A 25,115-nucleotide genomic window follows, 5' to 3' on the forward strand; every position below is an offset into this window, starting at 1 on the left:
AAAGCTATCCTTATGCATCTTTCATTGCATCATTATGAAGAGAAATAGCTTCATAATCATAAACAAACAAAATTCTTATCCCCAACAAAATATTCGGGGTGTTGGGAAATATTATTTTATTTACGTTAAATTGATGCCAAACAGGTGCGTGTTGTTCACAATAAGATATGCTGTCAAACTGTCTAATTGTTGATATATTCAGGACACTATTTAAATGGAAAAATCAGTCATTTTATGTTTTGTCTAAAGAGTGTTAAATTCTGACATAGAAGTCTGGACCTTTTATACAATTAATCGAAATTAAAGCGAGATATATACTAATCAGCATACCAATGTTGTCTTTTTCTGATGTCGCAAAATGCATAAAACAAGGCATGACGCCAACTAAAATGTTGTATTATTTTCAGCAATTTAGATTTACATTTGAAGATATGGCTAGTACTCTGGTAATAACGATGCAAAATTAGTCAAATTACATCTACACAAACAGGAGAATATGGGAATCTAAGAACTAACTTATATATCGGATAGGGCCATTCAAATCGCTATTACGTTGCTTTCACATGTAATACGTTGTCATCTTTTCTTATAAATTGTGAAACTACCAAAGCGCATCCGCTCACATTGGGAACTTTGAGTTGGAATAGTGTGGTTCACCATGAATATAAAATAACGAAAATATAGCGTCCGTATCCACAACAAATTTCTCCAAGTGATCTGAGTTACATTGACCTAGTGTTACGCATAACGGAGTTATGCCCCTTATCATTATATCGTGTATGACCTCTCTGTCGCCGTTTGGCGTCATAGAAGAAAAATACATTTTGACATTTATTGCGAGTCATTTTTAATGTTGAGGTATAACGCTATGCACAAGCACAGACACCCAATTCATATCACGGGTTATGTCGCTCAGATATCAGGCTGTATTTTCTTCGGCCACACTTTCCGTAGAAGATGCCCCATTAAAAAATTCAGTAGCACATTGCTTTTTATCGGTAAGCGATAAAAGCGGAGAAATTTACTGCTTTTATCGCATAACAAAAATTTGGACAAAATTTAGCAAGGTCTATTTCTCAAACCGCCAAGGTAGTTGCACTTATATTTATACCAACGGATAGGAAATTTAATATTCTACATTTCTGTGTAATTTTATAGCCTTACGTAGATCCAGGACCACGCGAGAGCAATTCTCGCGACGCGTTCACTTTTCAAAGCGTGATGAAAATGTGGCCTGAAAAAACTTCGGCAGCCAGGGGTTAAACAAAACGTAAATCGAATAAGATGAAATTAAGATTGCGAAATCCTCATAATTTTACCTTGCCAACTGAACATTTAAATCTCAGAATTTTATTTAACTTAGGATAAAAGTTGTTTAACAAACGATCATAGTTTCAAATCGCTATTATTGGTTTGTATGCACATTAAATGAAACACCGGTACATGTAGAGTTGGTCTAAGTTAACGCTCATCACAAAACGCACGTGCATTTGTTTCACTGTTCCAACTACTGCTCTTGCCCCCTTGTAATACAAACCAATAACAGCGATTTGAAACTATGATCGTTTGTTAAACAACTTTTGTCCTATAATGAATAAAATTCTGAGATTTAAGTGTTCAGTTGGCAAGGCAAAATTATGAGGATTCACAGTCTTAATTTCACTTTATTTGATTTACTTTTTTGTTTAAAGTGAAATTCATCGGTACGTTTTCACTGCAAACAGACTATAATACAAGTTTCATGGTGCTATCCCACAGCGAAAGGTTCAAACACAAATTCCTTGTTCTGGAGACTGACCAACCAGTTCTAGTTTTGTCTGTTTAATGATGAATGCCAGCCAAGGTAACACTAACACTCTTAGACCCGCGAAGATCCAGGTTAGAATTGGTCTTCAGCAACCCATGCTTGTCATAAGTGGCGACTAACAGGATCAGCTGATCCAGTTCGCTGACTGGGCGACACGTCATTGTATCCCAATTGAGTAGATCGATGCTCATGCTGTTTATCTCTGGATTGTCTGTCCTGATTCGATTATTTACAGATCGCCATCATATTTCTGGAAGTGTGGCATTAAACAATGACCAAATCCAATTAACACTCTTAACAATTTTGGGTTTGGTATTGAGTTAATGACCCTCTTGCAGGGCTACTGAGCCTCTTACAAGCTACGGAGCTACTGACCCTCTTGCACGGCTACTGAGCCTCTCACAAGGCTACAAAGCTACTGACCCTCTTGCATGGCTACTGAGCCTCTTACACGGCTAGTGACCCTCTTGCATGGCTAGTGACCCTCTTGCACGGCTAGTGACCCTCTTGCATGGCTACAGACCCTCTTGCACAGCTACTGAGCCTCTTACAAGGCTACAGAGCTACTGACATTCTTGCATGGCTACTGAGCATCTTACAAGGCTACTGAGCCTCTTGCACGGCTACTGAGCCTCTTACAAGGCTACTGACCCTTTGCAAGGCTACTGGCCCTCTTGCAAGGCTACTGAGCCTATTACAAGGCTACTGACCCTCTTGCACGGCTACTGAGCCTCTCACAAGGCTACGAAGCTACTGACCCTCTTGCACAGATACTGAGCCTCTTACAAGGCTACTGACCTTTTTGCACAGCTACTGAGCATCTTACAAGGCTACTGAGCATCTTACAAGGCTACTGAGCATCATACAAGGCTACTGACCCTCTTGCACGGCTACTGAGCATCATACAAGGCTACTGACCCTCTTGCACGGCTACTGAGCCTCTTACAAGGCTACGGAGCTACTGACCCTCTTGCACGGCTACTGAGCATCTTACAAGGCTACGGAGCTACTGACCCTCTTGCACGGCTAACTCCATGCCAGTGTTCCCGGCAGCTACCAGGTCCTGGTATCTCTGTGCTGAGTCATCAAACATCTGAACCAGCAACGCACACGTCTTCTCATACTCGCACCGACCTATCGTCGACAACTGAAACACAGATCGTCATAGGGTAGCTGTAAATACATACCGGGTCTTCAACTGTACAAGACTTGGGACAAAATACACAGGGAGGGGGTTGGTGGGTAAGTGAGTGGGTGAGTGAGCGAGCGAGCAATGGGTGAGTGAGTGAGCCTTTGCTGATATTACAGCCAGATGACTTCAGGGGACGCCACAAGTGGGCTTGACACATCCATGTGTGGAACTGTACCTGGGTCTACCCTGGGATGAACCCATGTTTCTGGGGTAAGACAACAATCAACAATAAGCCAGACATCACTCACTTGTTCTAGCTGCTGACTAATCATCCCATGGTCATCCAGCGGATCTTCTAAACCCTCTCTGCAACAAATAATTAACTTTAGTACCTAATGCATCTTCAATTAATGCCTGCAACATCATAATTGTAACAACTATTCATTTGAATAACATATCTTACTGAAGCACATGATCAGCAACTTTACAGCTGAAATATACTGTACAGAAAGTCACGTCCAGTCATAGCATACCACTGTGATCCATGTCACAGTGATTGGCAAAGGCATGTGCCATACACATTGTGGGCCCATCATATTTTCAGATGGCCCTTTAACTTTCTAAATCAGGGGGCCATTGGCACATTGATCAAACTGTCTTTCCCAATCACTGCATGTCATGATGATATGAGCCAGTGAGTTTGGTTTTACGCCGCTTTTAGCAATATTCCAGCAATATCACGGTAGGGGAAACCAGAAATGGGCTTCACACATTTTACCCATGTGGGGAATCGAACCCGACCTTTGGCGTGATGAGCGAACGCTTTACAGACAAGGCTACCCCACCGGCCCCATGATGGTATGAACTGCAACCAGCAAATCCACATTTTACTCACTTTTACAACTACCACATCGTCCCAGAATCCCCACAAATACAAGTAGATCTGAATACAATATTTCAGTCAACAAATCTATATCAGTGATACACTGATAGCCCATGATGCTATATTCACCTAACCAGCATGTCTCCTCATTCCCTGACGACAACACGCAAGGATTTAGAGTACAACCCTGTTGCAGACCCTCACCTTATGACGACATGTACAGACTCGAGGCGTGAACTGATGTATGCCTTGGTGACCTCCGGTGTGTACGTCTCCAGCAGGTGGGGCTCGGAAGCCTTGACATAGGGGACTGAGGCTACCATCCTCTGCCACAGACTCAGCAGGTAGTGGACACTGTTCGGGGCAAACTGCCACATCTGTACCAGACAGAGCAACACGTCAGACAAAAGAAATATCTCATTTGAAAACTGACTCAGAAATGTTCATTAAAATAAAAAAGCATAGCACTTAAAATGCACTGTCATTGGGAATTGTCTGCGTCTTAAGCCACTTTCAGCAATATCGGAGCAATGTCACAGCAGAGTGAAGATGCTGTAGCAATGAGTGTGAGGTGAGGTGAAATTGGGTTTAACGTCGTGCTGGAGAATATTTCGCTCAGATGACGACGTGCATGCGTGTGTATGTGTAGGTGCGGCTGCTTGTACTAGCCCAGACTGAAGCTGGTTTTATAGTGCTAGCCCACTGAGATACCATGCCGCAGTGAAGCAAGAATACCCCACTCAGACACATTATACTGACTCCGAGCCGACCAGTCCTTGTTGTACCCATGAATGCCGAGCGCCAGGCAGGGACCAACAAGTACCATTTTTTAACGTCTTTTGGTATGAAGCGGTCGGGGATCGAACCCGCGACCTTCCGCTCTCCGAGCGGACGCTCTAACGACTACACCACGGAGGCGGTTCAGCAATGAGTGTGTGATAAGTGGAGCTATAGTAACGGCTGCAAGGATATATCGGTCAACAATGACACAATCCGCCAGATCATAAAATACAATCAACCAATGATTTTAACAGTTGGCGTGAACAAAACACCAATAATGTTTGGACATTTCTAGTGCACATCTGAGAAAACACCCATGATAACATAAGGAAGAGAATTTTTATGGATGTTAACTTCTTTATTATGAGGAACACAATGTTTGGGAGTATATCCTTACTCCTTCATCAGGTGAATGAATGTTTGAGGCAGAGAGCATATATATGTACATGTGAGAACAATAAAGCAATAAGACAACAAAGATGCAGGCTAAACAATGGAAGCCAAAAGTTCACTGGTGTTGATGTGTGATTGGCAAAGGACAAATGGATACCTCTCACCTGGGTACCCGGTTACTGGACACCTCTCACCCAGGTACCTGGGTTTTGAACACCTCTCACATGGGTACCTGGTTTTTAGTCATAACACCCCAAGACTCACCTGGGTACATGGGTTTTGGACACCTCTCATCTGAGTACCTGGTTATTGGACACCTCTCACCTGGGTACCTTGGTTTGGGATACCTCTCACCCAGGTACCTGGGTTGTGGACACCTCATCTGAGTACCTGGTTATTGGACACTCTCTCACCTGGTACCTTGGTTTGGGAAACCTCTCACCTGGGTTTTGGACACCTCTCACCAGGGTACCAGGGTTTTGGGCTACTTGGGGTTTGGGGTACCTTTGGTTGGAGTATGACTCACCTGCAAACTGGTCACAGTGAATTCCGCTACAAGTTTGATGATTTCAGAGTAGTTATCAACTTTGACTAGTTCACCCAGCTGGTAGTTGGATTTCAGACGGGCAAGGAGACGACAGAACTCGTGGTAATTGCTGGGGTCTGACAAACCCTGGAAACAACACAAGCAATTTCCATATCATTTATTGAGTTTTCCTAATAAAAGCTCAACGCTTACATTGTTTTTACACAAACACAATGTATCTATACACAAGGAACAAAGTCAGCAACCATTGATGACATGTAAAACGTAAACTAGTCATTCTAGTCAAGTCAGCGGAATGTGGTAGGAAAGCCAAAATTGATGCATGTCTCATCCGATTACCACTTTCGTGAAACCAGCGAACACATGTCGTTTGTTGTCTAACGCCGCACTCAGCCATATACCAGCTGCATGGCGGAGCTCTATAAATAATCAAGGCTGCTCCAGACAATCCAGTGATCAACATCAAGAACATCGACCTATGCAATTGAGATACGATAACATGTGTCAACAAGTCAGTGAACGTGACCACCCGATTCCGTCAGTCGCCTCCTACAACACGAACACGTTTGGTGCGGACGAGGCTTACATAGTTTACATAGTAGACTATAAGTTTCTGCCATGCACAAGGGAAGCAACTCCGCACAGGGAACAGTAGCATATTTGACAACCAGTATTCCTTAAAAAATACAAGGCAGTGTCCAGAACAGGATGCACATGACCAAATTTTAAAATCAGCATTTATAATTACAGAGCTCCAAATCAGTTCCAATAAGGCTTATGTTTTAAAGGTGCACTCTTTCCATTGTCAATTGTTTTCTTGATAATTAACAGCAAACAATAAATTGCACCATGCTCTCATATGATGACAATTTAATGAACAAAAATTTCAATTTCAATGAGTTAAGTATTTCAATTATAATTTTTGCAGCACATCGAAAAACATTCAAGGAACTTTAAGGTTCCATTTTAAACTATTGAAAAAGTTTGCTAAAAAAGCTACCTGTGGATTATCTAGAATTCCCCTGACTCCTCGGACAAGGCTGTTGAGAAACTTGGCTCTCTCTGTGTTGTTGAACAAGGACCTCCTCACAGAGGCAATCTGCACAAGGCAAGACAGGGCCTGCAAAAAGAAATAAGTTTGCTACATATACAACTTTTAGCCGAAGGAAATATTTAAAAGCTGTCTTACACTTAGAATGTCACCTTCACAAGTTGAAAGCCAAATTGTATAAACGTCAGAGCTTTCAACTTGGAGTTTGGCCAAACGGAGGCAAAAATACTAAGTTGACCAAAAAAGCATCTGAAAATGATCAGAAACAACATTTCTGTATTTATTTGAGCTTGGAAAGCGTCAATATGCTAATGTCAGTTTCATGGTCACATGACTTGCCACTCATCCTACAGGACAGTTATATATGTAGGTAGACTTCAAATTGTAAAATTATTAGCAGTGTTCAGTACCATTAACTATAGTCTTTTTTCCTGGGGTTTGACAATATTGCAGATAAATAATCAAGTCTGGGCCAGACAAATCAGTAACTGTTATTCTGTGTAATGTCCCACACCATTCAATCAGGATCGCTCACACTCCACCAAGTCTTACTGCTACTGAATATACAGTGGTCTCTCTCAGTAAGTATCTTTGCTTGTTGTTTAACACTGTTTCAAGCTTCAAGATAATGCAGGCTCTTTGTACATAATTGTCTCTGGATCAGACAATCCAATGAGTGACATCATGAGCATCAATCTGGAACAGCTCTCACAACCAACTGTCACAACTGGGATACGATGACATGTGTCAACCAAGTAGTGGTGGTCCGATTAATTGAAATAATCGAAGATTGGTCGCAGTGACTAAACGACCAAGCAATCGATCATATTTTCTCATAATCGAACACAAACAATTCTGGAACACTTTTTGCATTAACAATATTTTTCACAAGGTTGGTTTTGTAAGTTACATTTCATAACCACTACAAGCTTGTTCCAAGTCATGATTGAATTAATCTTAAAGACTCAAGGAATTTTATGTTCCTAACATACTAGTTGAGTAGTAATCCTTTCAAGATGTGAAATTTGCACACGCTTTTTCTTTATGGTCCTTTTCATTAACAAGAAAAAAAAAACACAAAAAAGATGGAAAATTTCATAAATGACGCTAACCAATTATTTTCGATGATTGATCGGTTGTAATGAAGCAATCATCAATTATGAGGTTTTAACCAATTCCCAACACTACATCCAAGTCAACGAGCCTGACCACAGGATCCCGTTAGTCGTCTCTTACGACAAGCATGGATTGCTGAAGACCATGACTAACCCACATCTTCACAGGTCCAATTTGTAGTGAATGAGTGAGTGAGTTTAGTTTTACGCCACTTTTAGCAATATTGTGCAACACCAGAAATGGGCTTCACACATTGTACCCATGTGGGGAATCGAACCCGAAGTCTTTGGCGTGACAAGATAACACTTTAACCACTAGGCTACCCCAATGCCCCGGTCGAAATTGTATCATATAGTATATGTACATGGCTGCAGTAGTGTGGTCTTTCAACCTACCATTGGTGACAGGGATGTCGGTAGACCGGAGTACAAGTCAAAGAAGAGCTGAAGTGTGCTGAAGTCAAGGAAGGCTGAAACAAAAATGAATTTACCAGCATGAAGATGAATGATTTATGACAGGACTTGATCTCTTGTATTGCATAAACCAATCCTACAAAACCACTGGCAAACAAGGATAAGTTGGACCAGCGCAGAGAACGGGTTTACGAGAAGTAGGCAGTGCACAGCAATGAGCAAACCCATTTGGTTTGTGAAAGGTAGAGCAGATGTAGGCTAGTGCATGTGCAATGCAAACAAATGCACGTGCCACTGTTGAACTCGGTGTTTGCTGAGACAGGCCATGCGCTTCGCCCATCGCACTACACTTGATCGGGGACAACCTGGGGCCCCTTCGCTAACAATGGCAAGCACTGGTGGCACTCACGGGTCCATTGTCAGGTCAGTGCCCAATTTATCCTTGTTTGCCAGTACAAGTAGTTTGGAGCAGCAAATGTGGGGCAGTATATTGTAATTGGTTCACTGTGATAATACAAGCAGGCCAAATCAGTGCATGTACATTTGTTATAAGCCATAAAATGACACCCAAGCTATTTACAAGTTTCATATAGGTAAGGTGAGGTGAAATTGGGTTTAATGTCGTTCTTAAGAATATTTCGTTCGTATGTGTGGCTGCTTATACTATAGTACTGTCGGAAATAGAAAAAACTGTATTTTCTCATTTATCTCTACAATTTATGTAGTTGATATGTGAAAGTGTGAAATATCTGTAAAACTAAGTTCGGCCTAACTACAGTCCTCTCGGTGGTAGAGAGATAGGAAACGGAGAAAAAGGACTTTACAAAGGGAAATTAGTGCAGAAATGAGCAATGCGTTTTTTTCTAAGTCCAAAAAGACTTATGTGGAACAGACCATGGCTTTATGCAAATTAGTGTGCTTAATTTATATCGTATTACAAAGGACACTTTTTAAATGCCCAATTTGAAATTAGGACGTAGATTCATTATAAAAGATAGCTGACGAAAAAAATAATAACTTTTATGCCGAAACTATTAAGGATGTAGCTACCATGCAGTCTCACTGTCACTATAAAAGGAAACAGATAGGAGGGGTCGCCTCAAAAGCAAAACCTGGGGTCGGGCTTGGGGATAGAGATATCAGCTAAGATAAGATAATCCTTTAGGGCAATTATACTGGGGAGGTACACGGCACGTCATAACAATTTACAAATAATATCCAGTCCTGTTGATCTTCGGGTGGTCATGCCACCTATATACTCTGACGCGCTTCTATGGTTTTCGGTATCATACTCTCTTACATATCTCAACATAACCTTTATGAAAGAAAGACACGTAAGATGTTAATCAGTAGATGAGACAAAGTCAACACACATGAAAAAGGGCAAAATATCTTTGAGATGACCCCTTGTGCCTGTAGGCAGCACGTGCATTTCATGCCAGGTGAGTCGACGGTCCGTCGTCATACCTGGCTGAGCCGTAATCTAATTGCCATCTATAGTCTGATCTATTGTTTTCAGCAGCTATTCGTATTTTTTCTAAGTTTTGCCCAATTTCACGAGTAAACATGCTTTTCTGGATATCGATTAGGCATCCCACTGAACTTCCAGTTAGGCCGGCGGGTTATTTCGACATATACTATTTGCAATTGTGTCAATTTTAGGGATACAGAGTAACAGCCTAAAACAGTTTTTTTTCTATTTCCAACAGTACTTTAGCTCAGACTGGTCTTATGGTGCCAGCTCACTGAGATACCATGCCGCAGTGAAGCATGAATACCCCACTCAGACACAATATACTGACTCTGAGCCGACCAGTCCTCGTTGTACCCATTAATGCCGAGCGCCAGGCAGGGACAAACAAGTACCATATTTTAATGTATTTTGGTATGACAGGGCCGGAGATCGAACCCGCAGAAGCTGTAACCACTACACCATGGAGGCGGTTTACAAGTTTCATATAAATTGAAGCAATACCATATTTTGTTGAGTATAGTGCAGATTGGTTTGGGTTGTTGTTTAACACCGCGACTCAGCAGTATTCCAATTATATTATACAGTCTGTAAATAATCGAGTCTGGACCAGACAATCCAGTGATCAACAGCATGAGCATCAATCAACACATTTGAGGTACAATGACATGTGTCAACCAAGCAAGCTAATCAGACCACCTGATCCTGTTAGTCGCCTTTTAGAACATACATGGGTTTCTGAAGACCAATTCTAACCTGGAGCTCCATGGGTAAGTATAGTGCAGAGGGACAGAGTGAGCCCAGACAGCCAACATTACACCAGGTCGTGACTGACAATGTCTCCAGTTTTACAAAAACATCACTACACCTACCTGTTCTCCAGCTGGTTGGAATCTGTACAGTGCACAGGTCGTCCGATGACTCGTCTGTTGACGTACCGATGAAGTCAAACGTCAAGCAGTTGTGTGCCAGACGAAGTGCATGAGATAACAGGCCACGCTGAAACAGAATCAATTGACAATCTTTACACATTATCTAAATTCATCCATCATTAAACAGCCTTAATCTTACTCCTATAAAATCATTATATTCTTAAATCAAACTCACATGAAGATTCAAGGGCTGAAAAGATACTTCATACCAAAGGTTATGGACCAGACAAACCAGTGTTTGACATCATGAGCACCAATCTGAACCACTGGGTACAATGACAGGCATCAAGTTTAACCAAGTCCAAAACCTAACCACTGATCTTTACTGATCTTTTTGGTGGATAACAACAAAGCTGTGGTTTTCATGAGTCAACAAAATAGAGAGCTGTTGTTCACTATGGGTGACCTTGCGTTTTGTCATCAAACCCTATGGCATCAACTATTACTCATTGTATCAACCACTAGGGGTGTTGCAGAGAATTTTGATATTGCGATATATTGCGATGCTAAAGCATGTATTGCGATATGTATTGCAATATATTGCATGAAGTATTTTTAAACAAAAACTACTTATAATCGAGGTAATGCTTGATTTATAGAGCAAATACCAACAAAATCATTATGTTTGATTAAGCTTTAATAACAACTTTTATTCATGATTAAAAATAAAAATGTGAATAATATTTGGCAACAAATGAAAAAAGGAAACATCCTAAGATTTCCGAAAGTGTTACACGAAGTTTTCCGAATGCAAGTAAAAAACGGTTTTCGATCAGCATATCGCAATACGTATCGCTTTCATGTCTGAACCGGTAAATACCGTAAACTGGTTATATTGTGCAGCCCTATCAACCACTGGTTTGCAAGGCCTAGACTATTTACACGCTTATATGGTTTGATTCAAAGATTATGTGAATTGTGACCGCCATAGTCATAATCTCACCTGGTTGTCATCATTGAAGTCCAGATTCTTCAGATTTCCAGCTGCAGATCGAAGAAGTGAACAGGCCAGCTGGAAGATCTCAAACAGCTGGGTGTCTCGGAATGAAGATGCGATCTTCCGTGTTTTGTTAGAGATCTGCTGGCCTCAGACTAAAACCAAGAGAAGACTCTGATACACTTTGAATAGAAACTAAAGCATCAGGAGAATGAATACAAAAGCTTTCACCAATATCCTTTTCACCAATATCCTTTCACCCTTTCACCAATATCACAATCTGACAGCAAGAAGGTTTCCATGTACACTTCAGTCCAAATACTTTTGAGACTACTAGCCCAAACTTGGCTTAGCATAGAAACTTTCTGTATATTTTCAGATCATTTTTAAACTGTTACTAGTTGTGTATACTTGGCCATTACAAGGAGAAATATCACAAGTTGACATCTACACCAGACCATGTTCAATATTGAGTATTAAAACCACGGTATTTAACACCCAATTTAAAGAACAAGTCCTTCGAAGAAAACTTTCCATCAGTTCAAAATAGGTTAAATTGTGAGTATTGACAATTTATTTAAGCTATAACCAAGCAAACTTATCCACATTGTAAAATTTAACATAAGAAAGAATTGTGAAGACACAGACCTATCCACATTGCAACAGACTAAATACCCCAGCTGGACACAAGAAGGAATTGTGAGAGAGCAGAAAGACGTGTAAAAGCATATCAACACAGACGATTCACATTGCAACAGTCTAAATACCCCAGCTGGACACAAGAAGGAATTGTGAGAGAGCAGAAAGACGTGTAAAAGCATATCAACACAGACGATTCACATTGCAACAGTCTAAATACCCCAGCAGGACACAAGAAGGAATTGTGAGAGAGCAGAAAGACATGTAAAAGCATATCAACACAGACCAATCCACATTGCAACAGTCTAAATACCCCAGCTGGACACAAGACAAAGCTGTGCAACTCCAGAAAGACAAATGTGCGAGTGTCACAGAACAAAGACAACAGCAATGGTGGAGATGTACAGGTGTGATGCAATACATGGCAGTCATGTAATGGACGAGGTTGTACATTTCCCTTACCTCACTGACCTGGTTCATTTCACACACCAGCTGAGACAGTAGCTGCCGCGCCAATCATCACATGTTGGGTGGACCCACTCTGCAACAACACAAGCAGTAGGGGTGCATGGTATTATTACTACCAAAATCAGAAGTACTAATGATCATAAATTATAATATGCTGTAAAATACCAGTATATCTTGCTTTTAATATTATAACCAATTTCATATTTTTAAGTTTACAGGAGTGACAGGTCAAATCGAATTTATCAATAAGATGAAACTTACAAATGATTCATGCAATGGGAAATGGGAAACTAGACCAGACATGTCCATGATATGGGTCATTTTCAAAATTGGTAGGATTTTCAATTCTTTATTACAGAAAAATCAATCTCCTGAAAATTGATTTAGTTTTATTCAAATGAAATCTCAAATACTTAATTATTCAATAATACAAACATGCAGGCTCAAATTTACTAATTGACCTTCTAATTGATACATAAGTAATTAATAGGGTGAGGGAAAGTCCTGACCGCTACCATTTCTTAATCAGAATAAGGATTTTGAGTTATAATTCATAAAAATCTTTTAAAGATGGCATGCACAGCTTTACACTGACTTAATCAAACTTGAAGGTAAAACTATTATCATGAATCTTGAAAGTGTTATTTTGTATCTTTCATTTATTTACCACAAAATAATTGCATTTTTCTAAAACATTATTATGCATATAGCTTTCAACAGGTAAAATTGTCTAAAATAAACATCAGCTACTAAGCCGAGGGACATCTTTTGATGACACTAGCATAAAGAGGAGAGGTTTCATGTATTATCATGAATTAATTACAGCAGTCAATTAATACCAGTAACGGTTAGGACAATAGTGGTAACGGTTTGGACAGGAATGGTAACGGCTGGCCATAAACCTTAAAAAAAATTTAATTCAACATAGAAACAGGTAACATGAAGGGAAAAAAATGATATCATATACTTCAATTGCTAACCCTATTTTGGACAGACAGTGAAATGTGTATTAGAAATTGCAACTTGTAACAAATGTGACATGTTTTCTTCCATGCTGTGGTAACGGTTTGGACATTTGTTATATCAATATGAAACTTGTGAATGAATTTAGGCTTTTGAATAAAACAAACTGTAGCTTCTAAAGAATAGAAAAACGCACCTGTTTACGCTTGAAAATCACTTATAATCTAAAGAAGAGTGCAATTGGGGAAACGAAAATTGAATGAATAGTAACGGTTGTGACATTATTGGTAACGGTCAGGACATCAGTGTAACAAGCAAATGTTATCCGCCTAAAAGTTGCAAAAGATTAAATTCTGCAAGATACTGCAACAACTATGATACTGTACACATGGTCATGCTACACAGGCCACTGCATAGATATCATTTTGCTGTTGATATTATGGTGCAATATTAGTCTCCAATTTTAAATATACTTCTTTCATTCACTCGGATACCTTTTAGTTTTTGTTAATCGTGAGATGGTAACACATATTAACATATTAGCACCTAGCAAATATTCAAAGTAAATGGTAGCCTTACATATCTCACAGTTCAAGTTAAAACAGTTTAAATCTTTAAAGGTTGGAATACTGAAAGTTGTTTACCGCTACTACATTTTGTCCAAACTTTTACCATAGATGTCCTAACCGTTACCTTTAATTTATAAAGACTATAGATCTTATAGAAAATAGAAACTTAACGTACTAAATTCGTTTTGGTTTTATTATTTAAAGCAGATAGATTAGTAAACAGAAAATTATTATCACACCATGGAACATATTCTTTAAAATTGAAATTTATTAAAGATATGTCCAGACCCGTTACTATTATTTGTCCAAACCCGTTACTAGAGACTGTTTTTATGCTACTACATCAAAACTCCTTTGAACAGTAAAATTCCATGCTTAAACTTATCTTAACCCTTAAAGTAATTATAAATTTGTTATATTTCAAATATTAATGAACAAGTTTTGAAATACAAATCATTTTGTCCAGACTGTTAGTTAAGGACTGTCCAAACCGTTACTTTGCAGAATGGTAACGGTTTGGACAGTAACGGTCAAGACAATTTGTAAGTAAATCTAAAATAAAAAAATGAATGATCCCTAAAAGATTTCAAAGGACATGCCTTCCACCTCTTCCATTTCTGGGTAACATATCCATTGAAATTTAAAAAATCAAAGGGATATATTTGACACAAAATACATTGGTAACGGTCTGGACAATTAAGGTTGACACATAACATTTATAATGCATTTGATGGTTGTCAACGCTCTGCAAAATGTGTTGAATTTCATTATTTCATCTGCTGTCACAAGCACAGGGGCTAGTTCAAGCAGACACAGGAAGTAGAATTACAATCCAGCTCCAGGGGAAATATTGCTGGAATTCCATACACTGGTAACGGTCAGGACACAGAATCACAGGACAAGCATGTTACAATTTGTAGAAAAAAAACTTTTAAGTTAAAAAAAATTAAATGCAGTTTGAGTATGCCTGTTCAATCCTAATTGGCATAATATGAATTAGTTTGTTTATTTGCATTTAAATTTACATTATTTGTGAACATTGATATTAGGACCGTCACCTCCGGACAGAGCAAATCTGCCAATTTTGACCCTAAAATGTGGCTAAATATAAATTTCAAAATGACAAGACTAATGATATACCATTATATACTGACTAGTAAACATCTAAATATGTTTTCTAGCACAAAAAAAATCCTTTTTAAGTTAACAGAGTTTTTTTTAATTTGGAACGGACAGAAAATCCTACCAATTTTGAAAATGACCCATATATATTCAAGGGTTCCTCATCATTATGCTAAGAAGCCTAGTAGTAGGCTATGTTGAGCATCAGGAGTCACCGGATTAAAGCACTATAGCAATATGGCATGACACATCAAGAAGTCCAGCGCCTCTCTAAATTTGAAATTAAATGCTTCATTTTCAATCTTCCCCCACCCCAAATAACCAAACAAATTTTACCTACTTTAAAAAGCTGTACAATATATACTAGTTTCATTGATTAACAAGTTCCAATATCAAGAGGAGTTATTTGGGTAATTGGTATTTAACACTGCTTTCAAAAGTATTCACATCACAATGATGCAGCATGTGTGTGAGTGAGTGAGTTTAGTTTACACGCACTCAGCAATATTCCAGCTATATGGCGGCAGTCTTTGTATAATTGAGTCTGGACCAGACAATCCAGTGATCAACAGCATCAGCATCGATCTGCGCAATTGGGAACCGATGACATGTGTCAACCAAGTCAGCGAGCCTGACCACCCAAGCATGGGTTACTGAAGATCAATATTCTAACCCGGACCTTCACGGGTCGCAACATGTTAGAAATACAGGAGAAAGGTCTGAAGGGGTAAAACTCATGAGCATGGCCATGGTGCAGAAAAACTAGAAACATAACCAGGATTCAAACCCATGATGACAGGCTTCTGAAGTTCCAAGGGGACACAACTCTGCACACAAACAGTGGTGCTTACATAACTTGGCTATACATGCCCTTCCAGTATCAATGTGGACATTACCTGTATGAATTTGCCAACATCAGTGACCACATCTCTGAAGACATAGTCATCCTTGTTGATGTCAAACCACCCAAGTTTGGTGATTCGAGCAAATAGCTGAAAAAGACACAGTAACTTAATTTTAGGATATTTCATTAATGGCAACAGACCTCTCAAAACCATGAAAAGAATCCATTTTCTTGCTCCACATTTCAAATGACTTCACGCAGCACTGACAAAAATCCACTGTTCTATTAACGATCAAGTCAGCAATATTCCAGCAATATGACAGTAACAAAATAAACCCAACAAATTTCAAGTTTGGATCACACAATCCAGTGATGACTGACTGAGTTTGGTTTTACGCCGCTTTTATCAATATTCCAGCAATATCACGGCGGGGACACCAGAAATGGGCTTCACTCATTGTGCCAATGTGGGGATTCAAACCCGGGTCTTCGGCGTGACGAGCCAACACTTTAACCACTAGACTAACCCACCGCCTCCAATCCAGTGATGAAGATTATGAGCAACAATATAGGCTATGGGATACAATTCATCCCTTTCTCAACCATATGCTAGAAATAAAGAGCAAATCCTTACTGCACAGGTAGAAGTTTTCCTTTTAGAATTATTTGCAGTTAACCTCATCGAAGACATCATTTCTGGGACAACTTAGTCCAATCACATCAATGAATCACATATACATTTGAAACTCTTTAGAAATTAGGTGTAAAACTATTTAGTAAAGTCACAATATCAGGATACATAGGTCATGATACAAGATGTACCAAGATACGCATAATCATGTCAAATCTACTGGAAACCTCTTGCCAAAATACATTTCAGAGCAAGTTCTAAAGGAAAAGTTAGCTTTAGACACAACCATGTTTGTGCATAAATATTTCTTGTAGTAACCTTGAATGACTAATTACAATTCATTTTGTCATTTTAACTGACAAAACACAGGGATCATTAAATGAGTACTTAAGTACTATAACAAGTGCATGGTCTTGTATTAACACAGAAAGAAATATATCATCGCATGAACTCTTGCAAGCTGTACTCCATAAAATCAATATGTGAGTGAGTGAGTTTAGTTTTATGCCGCTTTTAGCAACATTCCAGCAATATCACGGTGACGGACTCTCAGACATCAGAAATGGGCTTCACACATTGTACCCATGTGGGAAATAAAACCTGGGTCTTCGGCATGTCGAGCGAACGCTTTAATCACTAATCTACCATTCCGACCCTAAAATCAACACACTGACTAGTACTGTCAGAAAACGATGACAAAGAAGGAAACATGACTGACATGGTCACTTCCTTACCTGAACAAGCGCTTGTGACACATAATGAACAAGTTTCGGCCGTGTAGCAAGGTAGTTCAATATGTAGTTTCCTGGAAATAAGTTTGATTTTATAAACACATATTTCACCAGTATCTTCTCAGTAGCATTATTTACCTTTATATGCGTATACTGTTGCCGTGAACATGAAGTACATGAGAAATGTATGAGGTGATGCTTAAATGAGGTTTAACTTTTCATTCAAGAATACTGTACTAACGGTGATGTGGCACCAGTGAGGGGCTGCATGCACTAGTCTGAACCTACGCCAGTTTTATAACGGCACTCCATCAATAGTGGTGGTCCGATTAATTGAAATAATCGAAGATTGGTCGCAGTGACTATACGACCAAGCAATCGATCATGTTTTCTCATAATCGAACACAAACAATTCTGGAACACTTGTTTTCATAAACAATATATTTCACAAGGTTGGTTTTGTCTGTTACATTTCATAAGCACTACAAGCTCGTTCCAAGTCATGATTGAATATATCTTAAAGGACTCTAAGAAATTTATGTTCCTTGCATACTTGTCATCCTTTAAAGATATGAAATTTGGCACCAAAAAACCCCAAAGAACTACATGGATTTTTTCCTTATTTGAGCATTAACAAAAATAACCAGGAACATTTCATAAATGACGATAACCAATTATTTTCGATGATTGATCGGTTGTAATGAACCAATCATCAATTATGAGATTTTAACCAATTCCCAACACTAGTCCACAAACATACCATGCCGAGTGCCGTGCCCTCAGTGATTCAAGCAATATCATTAAACGGAACACCAGAAACGAGCTTCACATGTTGTAGCCTTAGCCCAGTAAACACTGTTACCTCAATTCTTCACCAGTGAGTGAGTGAGTGTAGTTCTACACCGCTTTTAGCAATATTCCAGCAATATCACGGTGGCGGACACCAGAAATGGGCTTCACACATTGTACCCTTGTTGGGAATCGAACCCGGATCTTCGGCGTGATGAGCGAACACTTTAACCACTAGTCTACTCCACTGTCCTGAATATTGTGCAGATTGTACCACTTACAGCAATCCAGGAAATACTAGAGACTCTGTGTAACTAGTTCTTGAACAGTGTCTACTATTAATGAGTGAGTGAGTATGGTTTTATGCTACTTTATTGCAATATTCCAGCAATATCACAGCAGGGGACACCAGAAATGGGCTTCACACATTGTACCCATGTGGGGAATCGATCCCAGGTCTTCGGTGACGAGCGAACGCTTTAACTATTAGGCTACCCCACCGACCCCCCTGTTATTAATCATGTTGCTACGTGAATATAACCTGTCATGTAATGAATCCTACACATTGTGATTAAGAAGTTATAAATCAAAGTACTGTATGAAGAGCCTCGTACAGTACAATACAGTGTTGCCGTATTGTTACACCACTGTAGATCACTAGCTACACTTGTTGGAAGCAGGACTTACGTATGTCAACACGCTGTTCTAACGGTAGTGTGAGGTTGGGTCTGGTCACCAGTTTTGTCAATGTTGTTGCTGCAAGCAGTTGTGCATAGGCAGACTGGAAAATAACAAAACAAACATGTCAGTAGGCTGCCTTTAGGACCCACAGACTGCAGCAGAAGCTTAAAACCTTCAGGTCCTCATTTGTAAACAAATGCAGCTTACACTGAGCTTACACTGCTGAAGGCAATGAAGATCCATACAAAATTGGAACTACAGACCTGGGGCTCCTTGCACATAGCAACCTTTACTAAGGTTAACCTTAACTAGGGCTGGGACAATACACTATGTCGAAATTCACAACACATGTTTATCCTAAACGCAGCTTATTGCTGAAGGATATTTTACCTGCAATAAAACCTTGATAATTATCTTAACTAGGACGATACATACACCTTGAAAGAATGGCACAGTATTAAGATTTAAACTGATTTATTTCAAGTTATTTGAGTATAACAACAACACTATTGTAATAAACAAACAAGTAACTCTATCATACTTGCCTATATTTCTCTAAATAAGTACTTTAACATGTTTAAGATAAAACTGTTTTGAAAAAAAGTTGTGTATCATTTTGTATCGATACACCAGTCGACGATATGATAGCTGTATCAAACTTAAATGTATCGCGATGTATCGGTGCATCGTCCCAGCCCTAACCTTAACTCCCATTCTTCACCATTGCACTAAGGTTACCTTAGTGACTTACGATCACCTTAGTGGTTTGTGAAAGGAGGCCCAGACATCTATCTGCCACTGACCTAAAGGCAGGAACTGTCTACACACTGGTTTGTGTAAATGGTAAAGATTCAGGAGTCACATTGAGAGCCCACTTCTGATCTGTTTCATTATCCAATATGGTTGCTGGCAGCGGTATTTGATTGCCAATCAAAATGTTGTGGACAAACTTGGTATGAAAGGAATATTCTTAAACTGTTTGGGTTTTTTAAAATTATTTTTTAATTATTTAGCAGCCATACATTATAGAGCTGTGACGATATATCGTAGTATCGATAATCGTGATACTTTATCTGACGATAAATATATCGATACTATTTTTCGTATCGTGATATGTATCGTTGACCTTAAAATTGTTAATGTTCACCAGAAATTGAAGGTTATGTCAAAATTTACACTGTTATTTGCTATCAAAATATACTTTTTGAAAGAAAATAACTAAAGATAGCATATCGTGATATGCATCGAATCGAATCGTTCCAAGATATCGCGATACGTATCGTATCATGAAATTTCTGTATCGTCACACCTCTAATACATTACTTTATCTTTTGATGCCATGAATATACTTGAGATCCTGCATGGTAAAAATCATCCTGACAAATCTTCAGCTGAATCCAAATCCTTTGCTAAGCAATCCCAAAATAAAAAAGCCTTTCAGGCCCAATGAGCTAAAAATACAGAGAACCATAATGACTGATTAGGATACTGTAAACACTCTGTTGTCAAAGCGCACCCAGAGGCCCAGATAAGCTGCGTATCCGGGTAAAATATGCATAGAAAATTTCCAAATACGCATTGAAAATAATTGTTGCATACCAATTACGCATTTAAAATGTTAGATACGCAAAAAGTTAAAAACAAATGCGTACGGAATATATTTATGAAAATCGCTTGCGTAATTAAAAAGACATTGATTGCTATCAAGTTGTACTCTTAGTATAGGACAAGTGTTGTACTGTCAGTATAGGATGAGTCATTTTTTATGAAATCATTTCCATTATATTTAAGTTGGTTTTGATTAGGTATGACATGAGGCAGAACATACATGCTTAGTAAACTTACTCAATGACATAATACTTAGGTGAGTAAAATGACTGAAATACGCACATATTTGAAAGCAGTGGGTAACGGAAAATGAAATACCCACTCAACATTCATAATACCCACTTCAAAAAAATACAGTGGGTACAGTACCCACATGAGCTAAATCTTATCTGGAGCTCTGCGCACCCCAAAAATATGTCTTACATTTCCTCTTTCCAGCAGAAGCTGACATTTGTTGAGACAATCTGGGGAGTTGGCAAACGCAACCAGCGCCTTCTCTGCTTCAGACCGAATATTGCCATCCGCAGTCTCATACAGCTGCTTGCATAGCTCTTCAAGCTGTATTAATTCCTGAAAACAATGTTCAGTGTAAAAACAACACATAAAACTGTCCATATTTGTTTCCCATCCGCAAACCTGAGCTGAATTGTCTTTGGGACAATGAAAAGTTTTATTACCTCAATTTTGCTTGCTGTTGTTGAACTATTTGCCCTTAATGATAAAAATACTCATATATTTGCATATTCATGCCAAAAAGGTCAGCTTGCTCTTTCTTTGCCTATATAATATTTATCAACAACAAAAAACGTTTCCAAACCGAAGGAACTCAACTTACATCATGATAAATTTTAAGCCTACTACCAAGAGATCTTGTATTGTACATTTCATAAAATATATTACAAAATTAGTGTGATTAGTGAAACCATCTTAATTTAATTAACATATTTATTTTCACCCAATTTCTTCTGGTTGAGGTTGGACATGAGAAACATAAAATAAAATACGGATAGCCTTACAGTGACCACTTAATTTCAGGCAGCTTTCTGCAATATTCAACCCAAAATCAATAGAGAAGACAAAAGAATGTTTTCACGCATTGGAACAGTGTGCGTTATCACAATGCTTCCACTGCTAAGAAAATGCACTACCATCTTCACCTTTATAAGTGTCCCTCTTCAATAAGCGAAATACCAAATTCTAGACCACTTTGTAATTAATTCTTATAACCCTAAGGGACTGGTCAAAATTTATGGCTGGCTGGGGTGAGGATGATTTTTATGGAGAAGCATGTACAATTACCCTCCCCCCTTAAAATTTATGTATAAAGTAAGCAGGGATGTACAGGACGCGAATTACTGCGTCCTATATGCTTAAAAATTGACAATGGATGCACCGAAATTTAACAGCCCTGAAAAATTCCAAATACTTTTTGTAAAAATTCCAATCAAGCTATCAAAGAGTTTGCTACTAGCTGGGTTATGGTATTATTTGAAGTCTAATTCCTGTAACAATTAATGTGATCATCATGATATACAATACAACAACAGTATTTGTTGTAATACTTAAAGTCTGGGACCCCCATTTTGTAGTCCAGGACCCCTGAAAATTGAGAGTACCGGTATGAGTCCCAGGGACCCTCAAATACAGGACTCAAGGTAAATCCCTGAGTAAGTGACCCCACTGAATGTCCAGTACAAAATCAATGACCACACCTCCCCTCCCCATAATTTATGAGCATACTTTTTTTCATGTTTTTATGTACAAAATTGATGACCCCCCTGCCTCCCTTGAAAAAATGGGTGACCCTCCCTTAAAATCCTTATCACTCCCCCGACCACCAGCCATAAATTATGAATGGTGCCTTACTAACTTTACAACAAACTAAATTCTTGCAAATATTTCTGAATATGTCTTCATGGAAAGGGTATATAACTGTAGTTATCCTTGCAATTTTTGTAGCGTCATTTTAATGGTAGAACTGAATTGGTTCTGAACCGCTTGAGTTGATCTCTGAATACATACTTGTGTATGGTTTACAGCATGCTACTAAGCACCCTCTTTCTTCAATAATCTAAGCACCTGGGTGCTTATTTATTAGAGCAAATATGGTAATGGTCACAAGGATCAAACAATTACATTCAACATCTTAAAGGCAAATGAATACTGTTGAATATTAATGAAATATTATTGGTTTCCTGCTTCTTTTGCATGTACATACAATAATAAAGTCATATCATCTATCTCATCATTATATTTTTTATGTATGTACAAGCATAACTTCATACCATCTGTTCAACTCAACATGGTAATTTACAATCATGTCCACAAAATTCGGAGTTCAGAATTAAGGGAGTTTCCTATAATCAGGGGTGGAAATAACCCATTGCCCGACGTCCGAGTCCAGTGTTTTTTTTCTGTCGGGCAAGCACATTTGTATATCACACTGTTAATTATGTTGTTTATTTTAAAAATTCGACAAGAAAACGGCCGGTATAGTGGGAAAATTATCAGGACAAGTGATTTTACATGTGCCACTGTCCCGGAGTACACTAGCAATTTTAAAGTTATTTCCACCCGTGATAATCCATGTGGTCTTCTGCCATGGAGTCTGACATGAAGGACCCCATGAACACTTTGTTGAGCGGCTATTGTTGGTCAACTTTAATTCCAACACTGACTAATATGGTAAACAACAGTAAAATAATGCTACCATTCCATTTAGGATTAGGGACCTGTTAAACATTTATTATGAAAATTATGTCTTGGCTGCATTGGCTGATAAAAATAATGATGATGCAATGTGAGAAACTTCTACATTTCAGGATAAAATCCTCTAAAAACGAAGATAAATGCTGATATACCTCAAGAAAACATAATAATCTGAAATGATCTTCACATTCATTTAAACTGAAACTTCAGTATATATATCATGCTATCTCCAATGCCTTAAATAGATCTGACAATTGTCAAGAAAGGTGCTAGTAGAAAAGAAATTGACACACAATGCCAAAAATAGTTTAAAAAAGCATATCCACCTATTCATTATCATAAAAATGCAAAATGTGCATAGCTGTGAATAAGATAAGTCTTAGAGGGTTTCTTGGAATGTGTCCATTAGCAAAGTGTGTTCTGAAGAAGCAACATTTGATTTTGAGGTAGTTAAGATTTAAAGGATTCAATCTGGATGCACAATGGGAATGGAACTAAAGAACATATAACATAACTGATAAACAGTTATGGTTTCAAATAAGTTAATGCAAGTGGCAAGTTCCTGGTTTCCTTAAGACACATGGGGTAAAAAGAAGCTAAAAACAAGCATGGGTGACATCAGCTATTTCCCCCTTTAAGTTCTACAAATCTTATCCGATTTTGAAGTTTATTCACACAAAAACTCTTAATAAAATGTAAATGCACAACGTGTCCCACAAGTATGTAATAAACAATCACACTAATTCAACTGTCAATACCAACACGACCATGCTTATGCCCTATTTGTTAATGCAGAATGTGTAAAATGATGTCACATGCCCGCTAATTTCAACATTGCCCAACTGTCACGGGTAGCTATCGAGATAATTTCAAATGCAAACACTTTGGCAGTTTACTCTGTATTTGAAACACGTTAGCATTTTGCTTGTGGGCCAATTTTGACAGTCAACTCGAGACCGATGAGGAGTAAAACATGCTTTACTACACGACGATCCCTCACCTGGTCTTCCGCCATTTTGTTTTCCCCACATTTTCAAGTCAGCCGCAAGAGGGCGTTGTTTATTTCCTGCGACACCTTGCGGAAACAGTGTATCAAAGCAGGAAAGATAACTACGTTCGTCAGCCCTTCCCTTTTTCCAAATTCCAGTCATATTTTGAAAATTTTGTGTGAGTTTCTGTCATTGTTTAAGGAATGAGACATGTGTTTTCTTTGTCCATAACCGTCGATAACACGTCATACCATTCATAACCATCTAACTGATCCTGTTTTTGTGGGAAAACAATAAACAGAGCACAGTAAGCAGTTATGAAGGATACCAATATACGGATGAACAACTTCTTTATTGCCATGAGAGCGACGTTTCGGTATCGGTACTAACACCGTTATCAAGCAAGTGGCGAACAACATGAGGATAGAGAAGCATATATAGAAGTTAGAGATGTTTGTACTGTACAATAAGGGATTAGGAAGCCATACACAATAACAGTAAGCATGTAGGACTGGTAACACATACGCCAAAACAGTTTTCAAAATTATCAATATCTGTTCTGAAAAACATCCTGTTACTATTTATAAACCCAACGTCATTTTGAAAATAAGCAATGCTGATGCTCGAAATGAAAATAAGACCAAAAGAATGCTGATGCTGCAGCTTTGTCCATGCACTTTGAAAATGCAAACTATATTCTCAAAACTGTAGATGGTGTTGATGCTGTTGATCACTGAATTGTCTAGTCCAGACTCGATTATTTACAGACCATAAAGCTAGGAGAACCAGCCAATTCAATTTATACCAGAGACACACTGTTATAAAGAGTAAACAAAATTACGCAGACACAGACGTTATTCGATCATTTTGAACATTAAAACGTAAAAGTACAAATGCCACTCAAAAGGGT

At 38.6% G+C, this 25,115-nt stretch overlaps 1 protein-coding gene across 1 annotated transcript in view; it reads right to left on the reverse strand.

The window, feature by feature from the left end:
* The window catches only part of LOC124252731 (exportin-7-like), a 41,271-nt gene extending 16,985 nt beyond the window's left edge, over nt 1-24,286 (reverse strand). The window contains 16 exon segments of the mRNA XM_046686384.1: nt 2,822-2,954; nt 3,248-3,305; nt 4,027-4,199; nt 5,522-5,668; nt 6,543-6,662; nt 8,105-8,178; nt 10,466-10,592; nt 11,469-11,587; nt 11,590-11,617; nt 12,564-12,608; nt 12,610-12,642; nt 16,120-16,215; nt 17,433-17,503; nt 18,906-18,999; nt 20,931-21,077; nt 24,217-24,286. Of these exon segments, the coding sequence (XP_046542340.1) occupies nt 2,822-2,954; nt 3,248-3,305; nt 4,027-4,199; nt 5,522-5,668; nt 6,543-6,662; nt 8,105-8,178; nt 10,466-10,592; nt 11,469-11,587; nt 11,590-11,617; nt 12,564-12,608; nt 12,610-12,642; nt 16,120-16,215; nt 17,433-17,503; nt 18,906-18,999; nt 20,931-21,077; nt 24,217-24,231 (1,480 nt within the window). The 5' untranslated portion in view covers nt 24,232-24,286.
* Between the last annotated feature and the right edge of the window lie 829 nt (nt 24,287-25,115).

The sequence above is a fragment of the Haliotis rubra genome, unplaced genomic scaffold, assembly GCF_003918875.1.
Source record: "Haliotis rubra isolate DU_JTF1 unplaced genomic scaffold, ASM391887v1 Scf522, whole genome shotgun sequence".
Taxonomy (NCBI): Eukaryota; Metazoa; Mollusca; class Gastropoda; order Lepetellida; family Haliotidae; genus Haliotis; species Haliotis rubra.